This window comes from Meleagris gallopavo, chromosome Z, assembly GCF_905368555.1.
Source record: "Meleagris gallopavo chromosome Z, MGAL_WU_HG_1.1, whole genome shotgun sequence".
Taxonomy (NCBI): Eukaryota; Metazoa; Chordata; class Aves; order Galliformes; family Phasianidae; genus Meleagris; species Meleagris gallopavo.
This window is the reverse complement of record NC_139435.1, coordinates 36,764,893-36,790,325: the sequence shown is the minus strand read 5'-3', so window position 1 is coordinate 36,790,325 and position 25,433 is coordinate 36,764,893. Positions and strand designations below refer to the sequence as shown.

General features: G+C 38.3%; 2 protein-coding genes across 11 annotated transcripts in view; one reads left to right on the top strand and one right to left on the bottom strand.

Moving 5' to 3' along the window:
- Positions 1-4,173: 4,173 nt before the first annotated feature.
- On the bottom strand, positions 4,174-23,475 carry OSTF1 (osteoclast stimulating factor 1). 2 transcript variants are annotated; one of them, XM_085214290.1, is made up of 10 exons: positions 23,235-23,463; positions 15,977-16,023; positions 15,397-15,447; positions 15,244-15,307; positions 9,093-9,146; positions 8,544-8,651; positions 8,056-8,105; positions 7,872-7,950; positions 7,296-7,394; positions 4,174-5,171 (listed from the first exon to the last, which is right to left on the bottom strand). In XM_085214290.1, the coding sequence occupies exons 1-10, from the start codon at positions 23,266-23,268 to the stop codon at positions 5,113-5,115; spliced, it is 645 nt and encodes a 214-aa protein (XP_085070416.1). In that variant the 5' UTR covers positions 23,269-23,463; the 3' UTR covers positions 4,174-5,112. The 2 variants fall into 2 exon arrangements, with proteins under 2 accessions (XP_085070416.1, XP_085070417.1); XM_085214291.1 differs by lacking the exon at positions 8,544-8,651 and having other exon boundaries at positions 23,235-23,475.
- NMRK1 (nicotinamide riboside kinase 1) overlaps positions 22,391-25,433 on the top strand; it is a 10,069-nt gene continuing 7,026 nt past the window's right edge. The window contains exons 1-3 of one of the 9 annotated variants that reach the window (XM_085214295.1): positions 22,395-22,910; positions 24,391-24,465; positions 25,068-25,127. In XM_085214295.1, coding sequence (XP_085070421.1) covers positions 25,099-25,127 — 29 coding nt within the window. In that variant the 5' untranslated portion in view covers positions 22,395-22,910; positions 24,391-24,465; positions 25,068-25,098. The other 8 variants (XM_085214296.1, XM_085214297.1, XM_085214292.1 and 5 more) reach the window with 8 other exon arrangements.

Sequence of the window (25,433 nt, the reverse complement as noted above, 5' to 3'; positions counted from 1 at the left end):
CCCACAGGGGCAACTGTATCCTAGGCTGCATCAAGAGAAGTGTGACCAGCAGGTTGAGGGAGGTGTTTCTGCCCCTCTGCTCTGCTCTCATGAGATCCCGCCTAAAGTACTGCATCAGGTTCTGGGACCCCAAGAAGGACATGGAGCTGTTGCAGCAGGTCTAGAGAAGACCCTCAAAGATGATCAGAGGGCTGGAGCACCTCCCCTACAAGGACTCTTCAGCATAGAGAAGGCTCTGGGGGGACCATATAGTGGCCTTCCAGTATCTGAAGGGAGCCTACAGGGAAGCTCCCTACAGGAAAGCTTTTTTAAGGGCATCTAGCAACAGGACAAGGGAAAATGGTTTTAAACTGGAAGAGGGTAGATAATAGTAGGAAGACATTCTTTACTGTGAGAACGATGAGATACTGGAACAGGTTGCCCACAGAGGTTGTGAGTGCTACCACTCTGGAAGTATTGAAGGCCAGGTTGGATGGGGCTTTGAGCAATCTGGTCTAGAGGGAGGTGTCCCTGCCTATAGGTGGGGGGTTGGAACCACATGACCGTAAAGGTCCCTTCTAACTCAAACCATTCTATGATTCTATGATTCTATGATAAAATGAAAATTTTCAGTAAAAAAAGTCTCAAGTAGATAACTAACACTGTGGAACTACCTGTGCCACGGGAGTCTCCTGAGCACAAAATATACATGAAAAGTAAATGTAAATTTTGAGAATATAATAATAATCTCCAGAGAAGGTTGAGGATTAATATCAGTTTAAGATTTCCTTGTAGACGCGAAGTCAGGTAGCGGCGTGACTGTAATAAAACTGTGAACAAGGATATATGTAGTACACAAATAACAAAAACAAAAATAAGTCTGTTTTGAGCTTCAAGTTTTCCATTTCCCATGTATCTTTACTCATTTACAAACACTCAATTCAGATGATTAATCAGATCATTAACCAGAAATGTGATTAACTTTTGAATGTCCAGTTTCCTTATGGCATTCTGAAATCTTCAAGCCAGCTTTATGTTAAATATCATTACACTCCTTTAAGTTCACAGTCAGCTTTCAGAGAGAAGAGGAAGAAGAAATACTGATTTTCATGCTAAGAAATAGAAGATACTCCAAATAATCCATCTCCGTAAGAAAAAACTCCCAAGTGACAGCAAAGAACAGATACGGATTATTATTCCAACACATCCAAAGCTGTAAGTAAATTAATGGGCTTATAATTGCTAGTAAGAAAAAATCCTCTCAAATTTGCTTCAGGACTTCAGTGAAAACTACTCCACAAGTCAGTGGAGTAAGTTACCTTTCCTAACTACACGAACTCCATGAATGTAGAAGAGCTGATTTTGAAGCCTCGTGCTGTTACCTTTACCACAAGCTCCTTCAGCCTTTGACCTTTAAATTGCTTGTGACAATAGGAAACTGCCAACCTTCTGTAATGGAGAGGATCAGTATTAACTGGACCAGTGCTTTTTAAAGTGATGTTCCCCTATCATTTGAAGATTCACAAAGGGTATCTTCCAGCAGAGTTCTCTGGTGTGCTATCAGACTTGCGTCAGTTAACCCAAGGAGAAACGCTGAGTTTCATGTAAGGATGGATTAGCAGTGCAGCAGTATGGTACCTCATAAAGTTGTTCCTCTGTCATAGATACTTCAACCATCCCTAACTCTGCCCTAGAACTTCTAAGATTATGTTTTTCTGAACCTTTTTTTTTTTTTTTTTACTATTTTCAATTTTTAGCTTTTCCAGCTTTACAAAGTAGCTTTTTAAAAACAATAATCTGCTTAGCAAATCAATATACGTGACTTTATATCAATTTTCTTTTGAAATTGATTTTTCTTTTGGAAAAAAATCCTGTTTCAAGTTGTCTAAAACTATTTCTGCTTGTCTCTGCCACCGGAGTTCAAAGTACAGCATTGTAAACACTGTCCGGAAATACTTACCTTCAGCTTACCTCTGTCTCAAGAAACACCGGATCCATAGCCTGTTATTTCTTACTGTACTTTGCATTTTTGTTACATTTCAGTGGCTTCATTAAAAGACAACAACTGAAATCTTTAATTGATGGACATAGGCTGCATGCTTAAAATATTTAAGATGAACAGCATGTAACCAAAATGATTGCAAGGTCACTTTACTTTTGTCCTTGGTATAACACTCAAGCTCAGGAGCATCAAGCTATCTTCACAAACTAGAATTCAAGAGGGAATGTCCTTAATTGTAGAGGGTGTTAAGATGGTGGACTAATTAAGTTTAAACATTTAATGTCACCTCAGTTGCTTTAACCAAATTACTTTTCAGGCAAATGGTCTTTTCAGAGTTGAATTCAGTAAAGTGGGTTTTATCATAGTAAAATACTGTAGTAACTTGAAAAATATCCACATGGAGTGATTGTCTAAGAATTAGATAAAGGACAGTTTAAATATTTACAGAAAACAGGGACTAAGCATTTGACTGTTGATGAAAATTTACAGGTTTGAAGAAGCCCCAAATAAATCAGAATTTCTGTCCCTGGACAGCACAGCATTTCAAACTGAGACTTAGCCACTTTTCAACAGAAAGGCATATGTAATTCATGGGAAAGTATTTGAATATGGAATTAGGAGCTTGACAACTACCATTTTGCAATTCTTATTTTACAGACCTGCAGCCGGCCTTCCTTGTACCTGCAATGACACTTTGGAGAAAAGTAAGGGTGGAAAGTAGGTTTGTATAAATAGTAAGATACTGTTGCATTTCACTCTGGCTGTAATATGAGTTTTGCTTTTTCAAATTTATATATATATATATATTATATATATATATATTAAAACTGCTATGTAGACAATAAATCATTTATTTTCACAGTGAGTTTTATTTCACAAGATGAGCAGATAGTTGCATGAGAAAAATGAAATTCTAAAAAAATTAGCAGTAACTTTTGTTGAAGAAATGTGCTACAGCATTAACTGCCTTCTGATGTGTCTCTCCCTCAGGATACTCCAGTAAGGACTTTACAAAGACAGCATGTGGGGGGATCCAACTTGTACTTCTGACATTAGCCTTCCCCTGCAGCACCCAGATACTCCTGAAGGTGAACAAGCCAGTCTTCTGGCAGCAGTTAAATCTAAATACATGAGTATAACATACAAACGTTAAATCCGATCCCACAATTAACTTTCAGGATGAAAAGTCACAGAAGACATCAGATTAGAGTTAACATAAAATCAGCTTTCAAACTTCTGACAGGCAAGCAGTAATTCTCCATGAAACAGGGATTTTAACCTTGTGGACTTCATTTATGCAAAAAGAAGACCCATTTCACAGACATAGGAAACTTCTTCCTAATCCTCCCTTTTTACATGTCTTTGCTTGCATTGTGCAACTGCACATTAATCAAAAGTACTCAGCCTAACACGGGGCCTGAAGGTGCTGCAAATGAGCTAGCAAAAATTACCAGCTGATAAAAAGTGAAGCAGGACAGTTTCTGCCTATTGAGTCCTGCTCAATAATTCTTCTAATGAAAGCTGAGAGGAAAACTTGGTGGCTTTTTCTTCTTCCCCTCTAGAATTTTCAACTCTGAGTTCACAAAAAAAAATGAAGTATCGCTTTTGAGCTGACCACAGTATTTTACATGACTGGAACACATGATTTAACACTTCAACGGTTTAGAACTGAAATGCTTTAACTCTTCTGTCAAAGGAAACTATTCATAGATCACTATTTGTGCAATGTCTCAGCCTTCTGTTCTGGTCAATCTAAAGCAGCTTTCTTTGGCATGTGTTTGTTTGAAAACCATTACCTGTATTTTCTTCTTTCTAGGATAACAATATGAAGATCTGTTTCAATGTATCTTAGAACTGTAATCTTAGTTCTCTAGACTAACTTTAAAATCCAGTGATTTTCTTTTATCCCCCATCTTTCACTCCTTTCGTTGTTGTGTCAAAGTGTCAAAGACTATGTGGTCTTGGACTGAATCTGTCAAAGCTGTGAACAGGGAAGTTAGTAACAAATTTACAAAAACTGCACTGCAAATACATGCCACACTCCCTTCCCATCAGGGCAAAGACATATCCCTTAGTCGGGTGCAATCTTTGGTTGCAGCTATTTGAGCAATCTAAATTAGTATTTATTAAATTCTATAGAAAAGCTTGAAACTGGCTCAATCTTAGCTCTTTTAATTCACAGGAAGAAACCATACTTTTAAAAAAAAGTTTATTCAGATACCTCTCATGAAGATACCTGCAGTATATTCAATATACATCTTCCCTCATTCCTTCAAAAACACTTAAGCTTTGAGGTAATTTAGGACAAAATAAGAGCACTTAAAAAATAAAAGCAAGAGATCAGTAAACAAATTGTAGGCAGGATAAATAGAAAAATATTCAGTCTTCCTTTCATTACAGACAGTTTCAATAAAATGCTCTTCAAAAAGCAAAATAATCAAGTCACTAAGCTGAAAATTAAGTGTATTTCTCAAGCAAAACTGACTTAAGCAATTATTACACCTGAGTTTACATTTCAGGAATAGCGCCCGTAACAGTACAAAAGAAAGAGCATCCGGGGCAGATCTCGATCTTCCTATCCCTTATACTCAGAGGGACAGGAAAAAAAAAAATAAGAATACTCAAACCTACAAATTTGTATGCTGGCTCCATGTGGGCAGAATATGGTCACTCTCTACAGCAGCATCTCCATTCATGCCTGTCTGACTGCATAAAGGAACCTATTCCTGCAGAAGCTTTGGGGAATGGGTTAGCATGGGTGTCCTTCTGTCCCAGAGGGACCTTTTACGTTTGAAGAGTATCATTCCAGAGATGCAAGGCACTTGCTGGGAAGGTCTGAGATGAAAACTGTGCATTTGGAAGACTGTTCCTCTGTCCATTCAATAGATAAGAGAGGTAAGGCTATGCCACACATCCCCTGTCAGATAATTCCAAAGGAACTCTGATCTAAAATGTGACATCTTCTGATACGCAGGAAGATTATTACTTTGGAAAGCATTACTTTGTTCTCACTTATATGCTAAATTGGAAGACTGCAGTACTCTAAGTAAGATAATTTTATAGTTGTAAAGATATGCTTTGGGAATGAAATAAGAACATAGGTTGTAGTTCTCTAGGCTGAATGAAAAAAACTAATCAGAATCTTCATCATCAAGGTATTCCTCTGCATTACTTAATGTTCGAGCTGTACCTGGAAAAAAACAGAGCTTTCTTTTAGTGTGAGATAAAAATTAGACAAAGCCTCAAATACAACAACAAAACAAAACAAGCCCCCCACTGATTTGCAGTGTTTGACAATTAGTATATGAGAAAGATGATTCCTGTATCATTTAGTTATGCTAGCAGGGGCTATGATTGTTGGGACTGAAGATCTGTATCTCAAACATGGAGTTCTTCAGCAAGGTCTGCAGTGACGTCACAGTCCTTAATTTAGTAACTAAGCCAGTTCACAAACCTTCTAGTCTGTTCTCAGTGACTCTCAGGAGCCATCTTCTGGCTCCTTAGAAGATGTACAGCAGAGCTGCCGCTAATTTTATTTTCTGTATGTATTATCTTTAAAGTGTGAACAAAAGGATGACTGAGTTGACAGACAAGTCTCCACAGTTTTCTTCCAAATGCTTAGTCAGCTGCCAAAACTGAACACATTCCATCTATTGTCTTCTCTTTCCTCTTTTTTTTTTTTTTTTGTTTGTTTTTTCCAAGTGTATCTTAGATCTCATTTCTTAGGATATACTTTAACAGTTATGACACATGAATGTGCACGTTTATACACAAAACAACACATTTGAGTGGTGATAAAATAACCTTTCAAAGAGCAAATAAAATATTTTATTGATGGACTGTGACATAAGCTGTACTTGAACAGGAACAGATTTGAAAATGGGGACATGTAAACTACTGCAACAGGACTGAAATTTTGAAAAAGATCCTTTTTCAAACTGACAGACGCTTGAAACGCTAAAATGTAGAATCAAGAGTCACAGAAAAAAAGAAATTAATATAAATGACTAGGATAATACAGAGTAAGAGAAAAGTACATGGTCCAGTGCTGTCAGAGATTATAAAAGACCAAACTAAGAGAGAGAAATAAGTAAGGAAGCTAAAATGGACTGCAGTTAAAACTGATATCAGCTCTCATAATAAGGCAAACTTGAAAACACAGTGTGAGAGTATCAGAGCCTGCCAGAAGAAGTGCAAAGGATTAAAAACTAGCCAGCTATGAAACAAAAATAATTGAGGAGTGATGCAAATGCAACAGAAGTAGGTAGTATCTCTACAGCCAAGAAACACAACATTAATTCAATTATTTTGGATATTAGAACTGAGAATACTCCCATTATCAGATGTGTTCCTAACAGACAGGAAAAAATGAAGTCAATGCTCCTAACAGGATTAGTTATCATTAGAAAAAAAATATTTGTATTGAAACAGAAAAGCTTGCTCCTAGTTATAACTGCTTTCTTCCAAGTCAGAACTGATGTCAATTTTGTCTAACACTTTCTAAAAAACTGATTGCTATTTTTGCCACAACTGATCATCAGCCTTCTAAAGCTCTCTTCAACTGTTCCATCATTTATCCACAAGTCTGTATACCTTCGGTTTTCATGCCTTCCATACAGTGGTACAGTTGCTAGACTGCATATCCCAATTCAGTCCTTGTTCAGCTTTTTAAAGTGGCCTTGTATCTCCTTTTTGGGATTTGTTGTTGTTGTTTTCTGTTTGTTTAGTTTGTTTTTAAACAGTCAGTATGCTATTAGAAGGGATGAACACAAGTGAGAGGCATTGAGACTATTCTGATAAATAATCTGTAAACTGTAAGCATTTTTTCTTTATTTCTCTATTGGAGAATTAAATTGGTGAAATACAGGAATAAGAAATTTAAAAAAGAGCAAAAAGAAAACAAAAGAGAAGTTTCTGTTGATGTTGGCTTAGTTTGGAGTAACAGGTGTGATTAAGAAGGCACAAACCATATTGTTTCATACCCTGTTTCTTACAGTGTAGCACTCTTAAAGGAAGTTTGTTTCCATCCTTGCTTTTCTTCTGAATAGCCCCTACTATTTCTACAACAAACTCCTCTGACTCTTGCTGACAAAAGATGGCATTTTGCAGGGAGTCAGCAACACTGGATGTTATGAAGCACAGGCCTCTATCACAGCTCTGCTGAACTATCCCATTCAGATAGACCCTTCCAAACAAACTCTTATCCTACGTATCTCCAAAGTAGTTATTACAATTATCAACATGTTGATATTTAGTTTAAATTGTAAGCGTCCTCAAAAGATGAAAAACATATTGGAAGAAAAATCAGAAATACCTGCAGTCTGTTTCTTCTTAAGAAGTGAAGCACAAGCTGCATTGGTTGCCATGTCTAAAGCCAGTTTCTTCTCATTGTTCTTCAGATCTGTTCTTGCCCCTTTATAACAGAAAATTCTCATCATGACTTATTGTCCAGGTACATCTTAAGCAATGGTATTATGAGAAGATTTTCAGTAGCATGGGTGAAGCAACTCAGAGTAATGGACAAGGAAATCTCATCTGTGGACTGATGTGAAGCAGACTAAAAGCTAAGAATGTTCTTCCATAAGCTACAATTGGTTGGGGAAATTGTTGGCTGTTTTCCTTCCCATTTCAGGAAGCAAAAGGAATTGCTGTCCTAGGGTTAAGTTCCTAATTTTGTCTATAAGGTAGGATAAAATGTATCTGGAGCAGATAAAATGTCTATTTCTCAAACAGCTGCCAAGTTTTCTGCAAGGCTTATACAATCAGGCAGGCAAGCTGGCTAGGGACTGTACCTGAGTTATAGGAAAGGAGTTTAAAAAACACACATTAATAAATATTTAGGAAGCTATTCTGCCATACAGATTGTTGAAATCTTGGTGAAGATCTTTACCCTTTGCCAGCAGCATCTCTACAATATCTGCATAACCTTTCCATGCAGCAGCATGCAAAGCTGTGTCTCCCAATTTGTTCTGTGGAGTTAGAGGGAAAAGCAACAGGATTAAAACACAGCAAAAAAAACTTCTGGCTTATACCAATGGATGAATAGCATCACATCTTTAGTGTAAGGGTCCTACCTGCTGGTTCAACTCTAGGTTTGCTTGGGTAAACAGAACATCCACTATATCTGCAGAGAACAAAGAAAAATAGGAGTTTAGTGGAAACAAACAGTGCTTATTTGCATACAGGGTATAGATCTTAGTTAATATTCAATGAAAGAAAGATCCAATCAGTTAATGAAAATCTCTAACAGCCAGAAAACATTGAGAAAACAACCATTAGTCACCATGAAACACTACAACAAAATATACAACACTTTTTTTTGGTCTGTCCCTCCTACCACTCTGCTTCTAACAGTTACAGTGATTAGAATGACCCCTCCAATAGCAGAACAAAATACATAGCACTTGACAGATCTGAACTTCACTTTAATTCTCCAAAAAAAAAAACAGAATAGCATAAGAAAATCCTGGCTTTATTATTCAGCACAGCAACTTTATCAATCTGTAAAACAAACAAGTCAAGAAAATCAGGAGTTGGTTATTTTAAATTAATTCTTTCATACCCTTGTGACCTCCATGGCATGCCCAATACAGAGCTGTATTTCCAGCTTTGTCTAAGCCATTGACCCCAACTCGGTTATCCAAACACTCTCTCAACCAGCTTAGGTTGCCTGAAAAAAAATTCCATTTTACTGATTATTTTTCTTTAAGAAGTTAACAGAATAATTATAAGCACTCAGTTTTCTCTGTTCTGTGAATAAACAAGGTGAAAAAATTATTACCAGAAAGAGTTACAACTTGTAAAGCAATCAGTTTAGTTCATAACAAACATTTCTTACTCCAATCCCAGGAGATTTTCAGGTACCTGTACTGTTAAGTGAATAACACCAGCCATTTTTGCTGTGCATACAATCACGTCATATTTAGTGGCAATTCTACCAGGCTGTAAACCAGCTTCTGAAAGCTGCAACACTTCACTAGATAGTTAGCTCAAAACACCAGGGAACCAAACAGACAAAATATCCTTATCCTAGATATATTTGTTATTTTAGCACAAAACAAACTGTCTTTTAGCATTAGCATTACACAACTGAAATCCAAATCACACTTACCTCGCTTGGCAGCTTCATGTAGGGGGTTATCAATAGACTCTGCTTGTTCTGCCACTGAAATAAAACAGATAATAAATTCTACTAAGTCTGAAACAGGATATTTGATATCTGCACAGAAATAAAGCTTTTTCTTAGTTCTGGAAGTGCCAGTAATACATGTTCAATCTGAATGTGAACAGAGACTTGTGAATGATAAGACTAGACTATCAGTGTCCAACCTTTTGGTTGCATAATACATAAGTAACATACATACATAAGTAACAAAACTTTTTATATATATAAACACTTTTTCGATGTATACATAATGTATATGTATATATTATAACATTATAAATATATAAAATAACATATATATATGTTATTAAAACATAAAAAACAACAACAAAAACATAAAACTAGTGAGATAGTTGACCTTGTTTTCATGAAACTAATGCATCAGTGTCTGGTTCAATGGAAATGGTTGCAATTCTCAGTGAGCTCTCAAGACGTTCGTTAGATATGTTTGATGAAATATTATTCTTCCTGTGATTCATCCTCAAAAACAGTTGTTCACAAATGTATACATTGTCAAGAAGTGATGATGTGAATACGGTATGATTGTGAACTACAAGATATTTTTCTCTGTTAAGGCAGGTCTTATAAAAGTCTGTATTGTAGAATCATAGAATTATAGAATGGCCTGGGTTGAAAAGGACCACAATGATCATCTAGTTTCAACCCCCCTGCTATATGCAGGGTCACCAACCACTAGACCAGGCTGCCCAGAGCCACATCCAGCCTGGCCTTGGATGCCTCCAGGGATGGGGCATCCACAACCTCCTTGGGCAACTTGTTTCAGCGTGTCACCACCCTCTGTGTGAAAAAATTCCTTCTAATATCTGACTTAACCTTCCGCTGTCTCAGTTTAAAACCATTCCCCCTTGTCCTATTACCATCCACCCTTGTAAACAGTCATTCCTCCTCCTGTTTATGTGCTCCTTTCAAGTTCTGGAAGGCCACAGTGAGATCTCCCCAAAGCCTTCTCTTCTCCAAGCTAAACAAGCCCAGTTGCCTCAACCTTTCCTCACAGGTGAGGTGCTCCAGCTCCCTGATCATAGTAAAGAGACATGGGCAAATTTCCCTTTAAGTTGAATGCCTGGCTGCAAATATATGCATTCCTTTTGAAAATGTGCAGCAGTGTATTTACATCAACTAAAAATGGATTTGCAAATATACAAGAAGATTTATCTTTTTGGAAATCTTGAAACCTATGTTCAAATCGCTTTATCAAAACTGAAAGCAAGGCTGCATATTTTTCACTGTTCACAGGTCTATGGTTAGCCAACACATCAAAATGCACATAATTATTTGCCATAATCTGAGCTTGGCATAATTTAAGTTTCATTTTGAACACTGCAACTATTTGAAACAGATAAGTTGATTTTCAAATTGAAAATACATGTTGAATTTGATTAAATGAATGGTCAAATCCACCAAAAATGCTAACTCTATGAGCTCTTCTTCATCTTTAAGTTCAGGCACAAATTTTCCTTTTGATTCCATAAATGACTTGATTCCATTTTGCAAATCATAAAATCTTTTAGCATTTCACCCCAACATAGCCACTTTCGTTCAGAATGGTAAATGATGCCCTGAAAATCAGTATCCTTACTTCTAAAAAATTCCTGAACTGGCCATGCTTCAGTCCACTGGACTTTTTGAAATTCACAGCTTTGATGATGACCTGTATGACATTATCCATTCTTAAAGCACAAATTTTCTGGATGCATGACACAGTGATATTTCATCAAACGTGAGCTGCTGGTCTGCATCATCTTCTATTAATCTTATAAATTTCTATTTTTTTTTACCAACTATCACCAAGACAATGTTGGTAGCTATAGTACATACATTAACAAGGGTTCAGGAAAATCACTCTAATGTAATTTTTTACTGCTTCATACAGATAAAGAGATTTAGTCATGTCTTGTAATGGCATCAAAGAAACCATTCATTCAGTGATATTATATTCATCAACAATACCTCTAAAGAAAACGGCAAGTTCAGCCATATATGTAGCATCAGTGTTTTCACCTATCACCAAAGTTCAGAATTCAAAATTGGCAGTTTTACTTGCCAAATTTTTATAGATGCTCCTATTTCTTCAATCTGCTTGACTGCATCTGGTGAGTCAAACTGATTTTAGAAAAATCTGATTTTTATTTTTCAGGGCACAATATATCTGCCATGCTTTCCTAATGTTGCTCAATAAACTCACCACCAGTAAGATTTTCATTGTTTGAATTTGGTAGCAGATTTCTGCAGATAATGTCTTTCCAAATTGTAATCTTTGAAAACTGACAGTTTCCTTACAAATTAAGCATAGTGTCATCCTATTTGTCTTGACAAAAAAATACTCATCTGTCCATAGTTTGTTGAACACTCTTCCTTCATTCAAAATTTTTCTTTTACTGTGTTTTGTTTTCTTCTGAGATGCAATGAGGCAGGCTGAGATAAAAGCACTGGAAATCACTGTGTTTTTCCCAGCAAGCAGCACAAGCACTTGCCATGCATAACACACACATGGCTTGAGGCAGCTGACTGCATGTGGTGGGAGCAAGAGGCAGATTCAGCCCTCTGTGCTCTCCATGTCTTGGTTCCAATCCCAACAGGGCTGACCATACATCAGTGGTTTGACTGTTTCCAAGAGATGGGTGGGCACTTGGGACAGCCTGCAATGATGGAGCATGGTCTCTGCATTGTGAGCTGTGCCAGGCCGCATGCAACCTGCAGGTTGGATATGCCAAGACTAGTCAGATAAAATTCAATATATTGTGTATGGAAAAGCAACTCAAAGAATAGCCTGTAAAAACTTCAAACAGCAGCACTGAATTGATCAGCAGCTGCAGGTCACTGGAAATCTGGTAATATTCTACCTCAGTTGTTACATGCCTTTCTACAGTTGTAAGATGTTCTTAAGCAGCTGCATGCAGCTAGGCTTTCAACCTACAGATTGCCATCTGTAGTTATGAGAAAATTATTTGCAAGGATTACCTAGAGGGTAGCTAAGAAAACTCACTGTCAATAGCATTACAATTTATTTTACATAGATTTTTATTTTCTCTGGAAAACTTAGAGGAGATCTGAGGATCAAAACTGCTTAACCAAAGAATACAGATGAAAGTTCAGGCTTCTGTAGATCTTTTCTTCATCTCACAAGCTTTAGGTTTTACTGGGGAACAGTACCCACCAGTTTCTGGCCAGTGTTCTGTTGCAACAGCAAACAGCAAAAAGAAAATGAACAGTGCAGTGGAACATCTAGAAGTCAAGCTGTGATTTGGCAACTCTTTTGTAAAAATCTTTTTAGGTAGAAATGTCTGTAAATAGTAAGGGTTCAATCTGAGATGAGTAGGCTCTCCAAAGCCCTGCTCTGCAGCTTATTAAAAAGGCTGGGACAACATAAGAGTATGTTTCTCAGATCAAACTGTTATTATCATCAGGTGCAAAGCAGATAAATATAACATGCTTTAGCTACAAAAAACGGAATACTAAGGACAATCATGACCTATCCAAACCTTATCTTACTTTTGAGTGTATTCCTCCCGTAACAATTTGCAATTGCAACATTTCACATTTCTGCCTCTAGCTGTGAGTAAAATAAAATATGCATGTTAGATACCAATATTTCAAGTTTATATAAACAGTGAACAGAATCATAATACACAGAATCATATAATTATCAAGGTTGGAAAAGACCTCTAAGATGATCCAGTTCAAGCATCCACCTATCACCAGTATTTCCCACTAACCCATGTCCCTCAGTACAACATCCAAAACCCTCTTGAACACCTCCAGGAACAGTGATTCCACCACCTCCCTGGGCAGCTCACAGCTTATAGCACACAGCCACTCTTTCAAAGATTTTCCTAATGTACAACCTGCACCCCCCGGCACAACTTCAGGCTGTTCATCTAGTCAATACAGAGCCAAAGAACCTGGTCCCAAAGCAGACAGCCATCAAACAAGTAAAATGCCCCAATGACATTGAATAGTGTTTGTACTACAAAGCAGCAATACTACTATCACCGGCAAAAGCTAAAAATAATTTTGTTCTTATAAAACTTCAGTAATAAAGACTTCAGTAATAAATATTTTTAATGCAGATAACGTTTGATTCTGGCTTCATCAGCTTTTCTACTCAATGTCTTAAAATGTGTTCCCTCAAGCCCAGTAGATGGAGCACAAGGCCCCACCAGATCCTAAGTACTTCCATGTTTGTCTCCATTTTTCTCAAAAAGATTGCAGAGGAGCACAGAACTTCACCAGGAAGGTAGAAATGTTTCTGTAATTAAGACTAAATCTAGGCTGTCTTACTGTGATAGCCAGTGAAGGAGGCTTTGGGGCATTGTGCACTCTTTTTTTAAAGAAAACAGATTTCTAGTATTTTTCATTTTTAGTTCTTACATAGACTTCTATTCTGCTTATACATTAAATTTTTGCAAATGCACACACACTTCTCTGGCCTGAAAATCAATGATTGCTTGAGGTTGGAACCAGCCTCTGGAGGTCACTTGGTTCAACCTCTCTGCTCAAGCTGGGAGATCCAGAGCAGGGTGCCCAGGCCCATGTTCAGGTTGCTGTTGAAGATTTCCAAGGAAGAGACTACAACCTCACTGGACAACTTGTACCAATGCTCTGTTACCTGCACAATAAAGAAGCACTTCCTGACGTTCAAAGGGAACCTAATGTTCCTGTCTGTGGCCCTGGCACTAGGCACCACTGTAAAATACCCAGTTCCATTTTCTGTGCACCCTGGCCTTCACGTATTCATATATGCTAATAAGGTCCCAACTGAACCTTCTCTAAGAGAAGCTCCTTAAGCCCTTCCCTATAGGTGTGGAATCCCTTCATCATCTTCATGGCCCTTCACTGGACACTCGTGAGCATGCCCAAGCCTCTCTTGTATGGCAAAGCCCAGAATTGCACACAGTACTCCAGGTACAGTCTCACCAATGCTGACAGAAGCTAAATGTTGCTCAGATAATTATTTAGTAGGAGTTTTCCAAAATGATCACAGTAGAAACACAGATAGAAATAGCTGTTGGTTTAAATATAGCACACTGCAACATCCAAAGGAAATAAGAACACAGGTAAGTATATTTAAATCATTATCTTTTATAATAGCAACTGCTCTGGCAATGGCAAGAGCACAGTCAGTCCAGAAGTCACAGCGTTTTTCTAAAAATGAAACTGCATGCCAGGGTCCAAACAATTGCACTATAGCCTTCCACTCATATCTCTGCCTGTCTCCTCTTCAGGGCAGGGAATCATAGCACTACTACCAGTGTGTTTCCTGCTGAAGAAAGGACAACATAAAGCAACCACACTGTTACCAAAATAATAACAGTTTTGATGCAGTCTGTCATGTGACATGACTACTCTGCCTACATTTCCGGGGAGGACTTTAAAGAATTGTGTTAATTGTATTTGTGGCTTTTCAAAGTGATTTTAGTTGAACGTGAAAAAGCAATGAGTAAAAAACAACAAATGGCAAGCAGTGAGGAAAAAAACAAACAAACAACAACAACAAAAACAACTGCCAGAGTATATCTACAGAGTTGCTTACCATCTGCTTTAGCTGCCTGTCTACATACAGAGCTTACTTAACAATTTGAGTATTGACTTATTGATTAGCTTGGTAAGAAGCCACCCCATGCTGTGTCAAACTTCTTGATCTCCAAGTCACTGAAGGCTCTGCCTGCCTATAATTACGTTTACTTAGAAAAAACAACATACAGACTGAACAAATATCGCTGATGAGAAAAATCTTAAAAATGAGAATACATTCATCACAAACACAAAGAATATAAGGCTATGACCTTTGTGTGTACTCTGTAGAACTCTCCTCTATTTTTGTTTTTCTGCTCCCAACTAAGAGTGTCTGTTCTCACGTGCACATCCAGAAACAAACATTTGGCAAACTCATGGCCTGTATGCTGCTGATGGATAGCGGTAAGTGATACTGTAGAAATATTCTGAAATACTCCGGCAGAGTACTGTTAAATGCCAGCATTTTTAGCAGTTTCTGAAAGTAAGCATATCAGTAATCTTCATATAACCATTTTGTTTGATTGTAAATAATCTTACCAAAGGAAAATATTTTAGACATTACCATAGTTGCTTGGAATTAGTCCAGTTCTCCCTTTGCAAGTTCCTTTCCACCAATTTGTATCACTCTGGAGAGAAAGGAGAGAAGAGTTTAAAAGGGATATACTGCATCTCAGAAGGATTTAGACATATGTGTATGGGATGTATCAGGACTCACCATGTCTGAGATGTAAATGATATCACCTTCTTCAAAGTATAGTTCATCTGGCTTAAAGAAAAGAAAATAAAAAAGGTAAATAGAAATACAAATATGTGTACTTAGATAGAATAAGCACCTGTAAAAAGTAGAATATATTGAGCATTTCTTTCAAAATATTAACATCTCTAACTCTGTAGAAACCGGATAACTGCCTAACAGTATGTAATTTGACTTAATACTGTAGTTTGACTTGCCTGCTAACTTTTCATATCTTTGATCTCCTTGAATGCTAAAGACAGACTGTAGCCTTTCCAATTGAACCCTGTGCAACAAAAGCAGTGAAATATATCCTATGTTTGTTAACTTCTTCTCTTTTCTTGGCTGGTCCCAGATTATCAATACTCTCTCAGTTCTCAATTACCCTTGTTACCTTTAGAAGAAAAGTCATATTTAAGAATGAGTATCCATCAACAGACTTCTTCACTGAAAAAGCAGTACAGCAAATCTGATAGTTCAACCTTGTCACAATTAAGTAAGTGTTATTATGGATAAGTTTAAAAATTAGTCTTCACAATCTCTAAAATCTAAATATACTTACCGTTCTGGGCTCAAATGTATATAGGGCCCTGAATACTTTAACCTGTCCTGGAAAATAAATAAATAAATAAATAAATAAATAAATAAATAAATAAATATGATTAACATTGTCTAAACACATTGCACCCATGTACAGAACCCATATACAAATAAATTCCTTAACTCTTAAAACTGCTTGCTGAATGAGTCTGTGGCATACCCATAGCAATGGAAGTGATGATGAAAGTAGTCAAACAAGAAGCATAGGTTATGAAGGACGTGTATCAACTGATCAAACAAGTGTATGTTGCCTATCCTGTACATCATACACTGCCTTCATGGCTCACCACCTTAGTCATTGTAAGCACTGCCACTGAATTCTGATACAAAGTGTTGTTTCAATCATATGCAACAACATAAGCTATACATATTTTTTCTTAATAGCATCTTAAACACTTCAGAATTAAGAAAAAAAATAAAGAAACAAAACAATGTCTGATGTCTGCCATACATTCCCATACTTGTTTGTAATTGTTATTAATCAGGAAAATAATGTAATGACACAGCAATCACTGAAGGACTTGAAGAAAAATGACAAATGGTCAGCAAGTCCTATTTATATCAGGTACAGCAGATATGATATTCTGTTTAGATGCATAAAATAGACTATAGTGTTTACAATACCTCTAAGTAGGCAATGTTTATTTCAAACAGGGCAACAGCATCCAGGCCCAGAAAAAAAGGATAGAAATTTAATTTCATTAATTACAAAAGACGCATCCCTATAAACATTTAAAATATTCAGTATAGGTCTAAATCAAGATTACAAAGCAGAAGATGAACAGGAGAAGAAACATGTACACTATATAATATTATTAACTGAACTCCTTAACTCTGAGTTTTATTTGCTTTGAAATATCTGCAGTCTGAACTCTGTAGGTTTCTTTCTGAATATCACAATGATGCAAGTAAACCACACTGTAATTGAGGTTCTTGAGCTGTATTTTTACATGTTGTATGGGTTAACTTGTAATCAAAGCAGTTGTTATTTTTGAATAAAAAGATTTCAGTTTGACTTTACTGGTGCACTTTCACACAGCAGCTATGTAAAGGGTTCAATACTTAACAGGCGTATGCCCTGGAAACTAAATGCCTGCACTATGGCAGCAGCTAAAAGCATGAAACCTTTTTTATTCATTACCTATATGAAAATGACCAAGAGAACAAACAAACAAACCAGGCAGTAATATGTCACACTCTAAGAGCTTTAGAAGCATCCACATTGTGGCTGGAATTCAATTAAAAACAAAAACAAATAACAACAACAAAAACAACAACAACAACAAGACAGACAAAGAAGAAGAGATGACAAACCAGGATGTGTGGCATTAAGGGATGGATGGTACATGATACTGTTCCTTCTCCTAGGCTTTCTTATAAATGTGACAGCACAATTTGTGATAGAACTGCATACTAAATCCTTTGATGATTTCAATCATCATCCACCAATTTTCAAGGTTTTCTTTAAGTAAAAGGAGAAACTGGAGACTAAAAGGGAAGATAAAAAACATTAAAAGGGGAAATGAGAAGATGGCAGAAGACAAGGAAAAGCAAGAAATTTAGATTTGTGTGTACAGTATACAATTCTGGTAATATCATACTGCATCTGTAACAGTTTTAGAAAACTAGAAAAGAAGAAATGAAATGCAAATAAAAGTACTGTTGAAACATTGTTTAAACTGAAGACAATTTGCTTTATGTGTGTGCACTATAATTTACAACAGAAATAAGAGCTACTTCCCCAAATGTCAAGACGTAACATCACAGCACAACATATTCTAAAACACTTCTCTCTGTATCCGTATCTACAAAACCGCAAGTCTGGTTAACTTTAATTTTACAGAACTTCTGGAAATGAAGCACTACTAATTTCTGGCACTTTCAAATTATCTTTTAAATATTTACTGATAAATAGATACTAAAACCTGCTTACGGAGGTGAATTTAAGAGCTAAGAACAATAGGACTTACTACTTCACAGAAATTATTTTTAATGCCAAAATAAATAAATAAATAAAATCAGCCTGCAATATATAAAACGGCAAAATATAAAGACTAAGAGGGAATATTAAACTAGTATCTCTGTTCTGGAAATAGACTTTTTTTATTAGACCTGTGAGTAACTGCATTCACTTGAATACAAGTACTTCCACTTAGCGATGCACATCCCCAGGCATGTGGTCAAAATTACAGCTTTCACTGGCTGGTGTCCTTTGGAATTAATAAGCTCACAGTCAGGAAGTGCCTGAGGACTTACTGAGCTCCTCTTTCCACCATTCATCACTTTGTGAGATTCCTGTAGGACAGAGAACTAAAGTAAAAGCAGTGGCCTGAACTTTGCAAAGCTAATAGACAGTACTTCCCAACCATGTATTTTTAAGACCAAATAACTAAAACAAGGGGAAATGCGTATTTTTGATATTTCAAGACACTGGGCAAACAGTCATGACTTTACTTTCAAGATAGATAATGACTATCCTTTCAAAAAATAAAATCAATCAAGGCATAGTGCAGCGATATGTCCCACAACAAATATTTTCCTAATGGCAGGGACAAATCTGAATAGTCCTTTTCAGTCCCATACTTCCACCACAAGTTTTTTTCCCTTCTCAAAGGATTTGCATTAAACATCTGCAGTGCAACTATCAGGCAAAAAAAAGATATTACACATATTACGCTGACATATAAGCAAGGCACAGGAACTCTCCATTCCACAATTTACCAAACTCTCACTCAGCAATGCAGCGAGGTGAGTTGTCCTAAAACCGTCTGAATTCTGTAGGACAACTTCTTCTATAAAATACTCTAATTAGGAAAGGAAACATGCAACTCAGATTTATCATAGAGCCTTCTCTTGGGTAAAACTGATTTGTCAGCACAATGAATAGCAAATTAAATCCACGAAAATAAAGAAATGGAGTGACTAAATAGTAACAACAGTTTTAAAAAAATGCAGCTTCTGATATGTACTGATCGCTGTCAGGATTCACAATGCAAAATTTAAAAAAAGTTTTCTTAACAATCAGAAACATTTTGTTTCCTCCTATCAGTTTGATGTTTATTTTTAATTAATTGCAGCATAACAAAAGGTTGTTTTCAAAGATGTGCTATGTGTCTCTGCACAGAGGATTTAATTGCTCAGTGATGGATTTTTCCTCCCACATCCCTTCTGTTCTTTTATCTCAGCTTTTTACACCATCATAAGATGCTGCCATTAAAATTTCCTCTTCTACAAACCATTTTCTACTCTCTTCTTACTTGCTTTCATCTGTGAAAGAAAGAAGGCTGACTCTTTTGTAGCATTATTTATTTAGACATTTGTATGCCAGTTCCAGGGCCAATGTCAATTTCAGAATGTCCTCCTGGAACACAATTTTCTCTGAAGCAAGAGAGGCACCTTCTTTTTGCTAAGTGCATTGGCAAGAATTACACTCAGCATTAGTCTGAGACCCTACAAAAGAACTACGTAACCTGGCAACAGTATTTGAAAGGCAAAAAGTTTTGTCAAAAAGTAATATTGTGGTTAAACTACAGACCAGAATCTTTCATTATACGCTTGCATTTTGCATTAGTAAGGAAAGAAATGTCTTTGTCACAATAGGTGTATCTTCAGAAACATGCCATTTTCTTAGAACATTAAGGGCAGATGGAAACGTTTTCCTGACTTTTCAGGAACTGAAAAATAAAGTACTTTACACTCAGGCCTTCAAGGTCTAAAGGGAGGGAGTATGTTTTACAAGACTGCTGCTTTAAATTTGGAGTTTTGCTCATGGCACACAGGCAAAACAGAGTATGATACAGCATTTAAGTATTGTTTTAAGTGAGGCAGAAAAGTGAAGGTCTCACTGTTTGAAAAGCCACCTTCCACTTTTTAGCAGTACTTAGCAGTACTTAGAAAGAGGAAGTGCATATAGGCATGCAAATGGGAGAGCAGGAAGGGGGTTGTTTAGAGACATGCAGGAAAGAATCCAAAGAGCAGACCACTACCAGTGTAGATGTCAAACCCTATAACATCACAGGCTGCACCTGACAGCATATTTGTTCTTTCTGCTCCAGCATTCGTAGACAGAAAATCAGAATTCAGGATTATTCTCAGAGAAGATGCATTTGGGTGTATTCACTTTGCATTTGACATGAACAATTTCACAAGCGAATTCTGACTAGCACAGTATGATTCTGAAATCTACTTATTACTAGTTTAATTTTTGCAAATACAAAGAACACCTTCACTTGTAGGAGGCTTGTTGTGGCTTGCAGTAGATTGAATGATTAGGGACAGAAATACAAATTTAGCATTCACGTTTGTGCTGTTTAATAGTTCTGTTGATGTCTCCCACATACAAACTCACAACTGCAGCATAACTCCCCAAACTCATACACCCACTTCTCCCTAGCAAACAGAAACCTTTCTGTGATTACAGAAGGAGATGACCCAGGGTGACTGACTGCTGAGACCTTATGGATGCCATTCAGCATAGATCTTCCGCTCCTGTGAATAGCAACTGCCACAGCTTCTGCTTTACCTAAGTAATGTGAAAGAAACTTGACTGTGGTTAAAATTAAGTATTTATATCCAGAATTCTATTTTTAACTTAGAAAACTGCGAAGGCTGCAAAGGCAACAGACCTACTTTATGGTAGTGTCCTTTTATGTTACACACGCTGTGCTTTCTCCTTCCTCACTTCCTCTCAACTGGAATCATTTTAAACTGTAATTTCCTTCAAAGACTTGTCTTTCTCTGTAAAACTTAACTGTTGTGTAGACTTTAGCCCAAGATCAACAAACTTTATCTGGAGAACACAAAAGTAATAAAGAATTTTTTTTTTAAGAAAAAATTAACATTTCCAGCTTCCTACGAGCTCTTATTGCACATTGTATAAGGCCCTAGCCAAAAATGCATAATCACCATCATTCAAGGAATCAACTAGCAGGAGTCAATGCAGCTTGTCAGGTTCAAAAGACTTAAGTAATTTTGATAATTAGAATTAACATAAGACACAGAATGTTTAGGAGGCTAATGACTCTAAAAAGAATAACATTGTTTGAGATATCAATAGAGCTTTTGAAGGATGGAGGGAAAATCCTACTCTTGCATAATGCTGATCTAGAAGAAAGCTTCAGTTATTTTCAGCTCTCACTTCACTCCTCTGTATCTCCACTAGCAAGTCTGAATACGAAAAAGAAAAGCTTTCAAACTAGTACAAAAAGCTCCAGCAGAAAAGCAAAGTGAGAAGCTTGTTTTAAAGGAAAGCCTCAGTACACTAGAAATTAAAAATTTCCCAATGCCATGAAAAACATTCACAGCTTCTTACTCAAGGCTAACCACAGGCCCCAGAATACAGGCTCAAGAGCTGACAAACACTATTAGATGATTGTCTAGAATCTACTGATGTCAAAGACTTTTCCTTCACAACTGAAACCCAACATACTGCCTATGCAGCCAGATTATTAGAATGAAAGAGCCTTCTATCAAATAAAAATCTCGCATGTACTGAAGAAAACCCCACTCATTGCTATACTTAATATTTTTCCCTTAGAACATCTTGTTTTGCACATTTCCAAAGCACTGTCTGGGCAGTCATATGTAATTGTAATCTTCAACAGCCCTGTGAGAAACGCACTCGCAGATTCAGAAATGAATATAACACTAAACACACTTTCTTGCCACCAACTCTATCTCCTTCCATCCCCACATAGTTAGCACGTTTTCTTCCTGAACATTTCTTAAAGGACTACAGCAGCCAGAGTCTTATTCTTTCTTCTATCTGCTTGAATTGTGACCATCAAGTCTTATTTTTTCTTTTATCTGCTTGAACTGTGGCAGGGCAAGTAGATTGCTGTTTTGTGACAAAGCCAGGATGGTTTACAGACTGGATACAAGATAACAGCCAGTGAAGAAAAAATAACACAGTTTGAGCAAATGAACCAAGAACACATTTCTCCACCTGCCCCCTAGAAGTTGGTAACAAACAGAGCATTATGCTACTCCAGTTTCAGCGCACGCAGGCTCCACGTTTATGTCCTTACGTCAGTATGCTTTAATATCTACAACCTTCACGAAATTCAATGATGCTGTTAAAAGCATAACTGATATTACAAAGGCAGTCAAAATATTTTGGAGGAAGCCAGAAGACAGCCTCTTCCTGAAAACCGCTTAGGAAAAAAAAATCTGCAATAGCATCTGTAAAGACTTTCCTTCTTCAAAAGTGAGGGACTCCGTAAAATGACTTTTGTGATCCCTGAGAGCAACTACCACGAAAGTCTTATTCTCTTCCTCTTTCTTCTTCAGCCATTTATCCCCATCCATTTCCTTTTGCTGTGTCAAGTGATCATGTGGTAAACCAGATCAGCAAGTCCATTAGAACATGAAAAACAACCTGAAGATGAGCAGAACCCCGCAGTGCCAGAGCACCAGCCCAGCCTGTTGTGCCACCGAACTGAAGGACAAAGTGACAGTGAGGGCACAAAGAGACTGTCTGTCTGTCAGCAGCCTGAGCTTTACCACAGCCTGCACCACCAAGCTGGGGATGCCCGGCATTAGACACAGAATGAGCCTGACTGATAACTCTGCAAGCCTGAACACTGAAAATCCTAGAACTCCGTATGATTCTTATGCTAAGCCTAACCAATCATTTTGCAAATCGGAGACTGAGTAACCGCTTGACTGGAAGAAATTCTTCCTGCGTATCTGGCTGCTAAAAGCAGCACCACACCCTTCTCATCTCCCGGAAGCCCACACAGCTCTTCACGCACCTTCCCGGAGGCAACCGCGTTACCGGGGCTCTTATCGCTGCCTTTTTGCTATTTCAGGTCAACTCCGAAAGATGCTCAGCGGGTGAAAACCGGAGCAAACTGCTACATGGAAGAAGTTCTGAGGCTTTAACAGAACAGCAGAAGGTGGGGGATGACGGACTGAGTGCTCCTAAACCCGGTCAGCAGTGTTTTTTTTATAAAACCCTGCGATTCGCTATGAGTTTTGAGAAACGAAGTTCCGCGCGGTGTGCCCGAGGATACACCCGCAGCGCTCGGGCGGCGCCGACGTTAATGGCGGCGGGGCGGGGAGAGGCGGGGACCGCCGGTCCTGACAGCCCGAGCCCAGCTCCCCCGCTGTCCACGTGTCAGCCGGCACCGGGTCGTCCCGCGCCCACAGCAGCCCCGCTCTGACAGTGAGAAGTCGGGGGAGAGGGGGCGGCGGGCCTAGCCGTGGAGACCTTCCCTTACCTGGCTTGGCGGGCTTTGGCGGTGGCTTGGACATGGCTGCGGCGGGACCTGACGGGCTGCGCAGGTGCCTCGGGGAGGCGCGGATGAGCGGGATGAGCCGCTCCGGGCTGCTGGGCACGGTGCGCGGCGACGGCTGCGGGGAGGAAGGGAGGGGACGGGCGGGCGCTGGTACCCTGCGCAGCGCCCCACAGCGGCAGCAGCGAGCACCGCACCAACCCGAAACACCTCGCAACCAATCCCCGCTTCGCTCTCCTTTCCCTGGTGGGAAGAGCACGGGAAAGGGGGGGCGGCCAATCGGGGAGCGCGGCCTGAGGAGCAGCCAATTGGACCGCGAGGTGTCGGAGGGGGCGGGGCTCACGCCGTGGGGCGGCTGACTGCTGGGTCGCCGGAGTGCGGCAAGGGGGTGGGGTTTCGTTGGGTGCGTGGGTTTAAGCTGCGCTGAGCGTCCCGCGGGTCAGCGCCTCCCGTGTCGGAGCTCTTGGGGGTGGGGTGGCTCGAAGCGTTGTACGTTTAATGCTCAGCCGGAGGCAGCTCTGTGATGGAGTGCAGTGGAACTTCACTCGGCCTTTTAAAGAGGCCGAGTAACTTCCGAGCTGTGTGCTGCAATGCTGGAGACCAGTTTGCCTTAACCATTTGGGTTGTACGTTGTTCTGAGGGAGACAGAGTTTGTGTTTGGTTGTTTTTTTTGTTTGTTTGTTTGTTTTGTCATGGTGTTTTTTTTTTCCAGAAAATTGGGGTTAAGTTTGGTATAGCCGGTGGTGTAAGTTGAGTCCAAAGCTCAGCGTGCGTGCCCAGGTGTTATTTGGGTTGTACTGCAGCATTTCTGTGGACAAAGGCTAGTCCCCCAGAACACAGTTTAGTTTGAAAATAGCGTTGGGATTTTTGCAGGTCGTGTTTCATCGTATCCTGAGAACAGGTAATCTGTTTTCATTCTTCACATTGACAGCCAATGCCATAAATACACAGTGAATTGTGGAATTCAGGAGTTACTGGAGTTTTTAAACATCTTTCTTCCCTCAGCACATCACTGTCTTCTGTTGTTGGTTGTTTGTTTTTTTAACTGGCTTTTTTTGTTTGATTGTTTGTCTTTCAACCTCAGCACCTGTTTACATTTGGATACTGTTAATGATTGAGCTAGGATTGTGTTTCTTTCCAGGTACTTCTGTGTTAATCAGTAGTGGTAGAACTGAATCTCTCAGAATTCTCCTCAAGTCATTAAATATTGTCTAAGGTAAAATGCATAGAAACCTGTGACACAGCATTTGTGTTGGAGGGTTTTGTTAGCATTTCAACAAGCAGTTGAGGTTCTGACATTAGGTTTGTGGAGAAAAAAAAAAAGACGAAAAGAAGTCTTATCTGTAACTGGAATTTCTTAATAACTGCTGTGGTTTTTGTTTTTTTTTTTTTTGTTTGTTTGGTTGGTTGGTTTGGGTTTTTTGTTTGTTGGTTTGGTTTGGGTTTTTTGTTTGTTGGTTTGGTTTGGGTTTTTTGTTTGTTGGTTTGGTTTGGGTTTTTTTGTTTGTTGGTTTGGTTTGGGTTTTTTTGTTTGGTTGGTTTGGTTTGGGTTTTTTTGTTTGGTTGGTTTGGTTTGGGTTTTTTTGTTTGGTTGGTTTGGTTTGGGTTTTTTTGTTTGGTTGGTTTGGTTTGGGTTTTTTTGTTTGGTTGGTTTGGTTTGGGTTTTTTTGTTTGGTTGGTTTGGTTTGGGTTTTTTTGTTTGGTTGGTTTGGTTTGGGTTTTTTTGTTTGGTTGGTTTGGTTTGGGTTTTTTTGTTTGGTTGGTTTGGTTTGGGTTTTTCTCTGAATTGAGAGTTTTCACTGACTCTGTTTCTGGCAGTGGAAAGGAAGAACTGAAGAGAAAACAAGCAATGAAAATACTAGTGATTGGCCTTGGAGGGTAAGTATTAGAAAATCAAATTTCCTTTACTGGTCTTCCTTTCAGAGTGAACTGTGGTGTAACTTATACTTCTGAATGGATCATTTTTGAAAATAGTTTACAAATACAGCATATTATGGCCTTTTTTTTTAATGCATAATGCCTAAGAAATTATTTCTGCCTCTATTGGAGATCTCAGATACCACTTCTAATTTGTTTCTTGTCACTGTTATATTTACTCTCTAAAAGCTTTTAGAACTTGCAAGAAAATTTCAAGAGTGTATTTAATGTTAATAAGCCTCTTGGAGATGGGGAGAGAGAGGAGTG

Coding starts and splice junctions, on each gene's coding strand:
- OSTF1 (XM_085214290.1), bottom strand. CDS start 23,268: ATGTCCAAGCCACCGCCAAAGCCCGCCAAGCCAG. Junction 15,308..15,396: donor TCATTTACATCTCAGACATG/GTGAGTCCTGAT, acceptor CTTTCTCTCCAG/AGTGATACAAATTGGTGGAA. Junction 8,652..9,092: donor ACATGAAGCTGCCAAGCGAG/GTAAGTGTGATT, acceptor ATTTTTTTTCAG/GCAACCTAAGCTGGTTGAGA.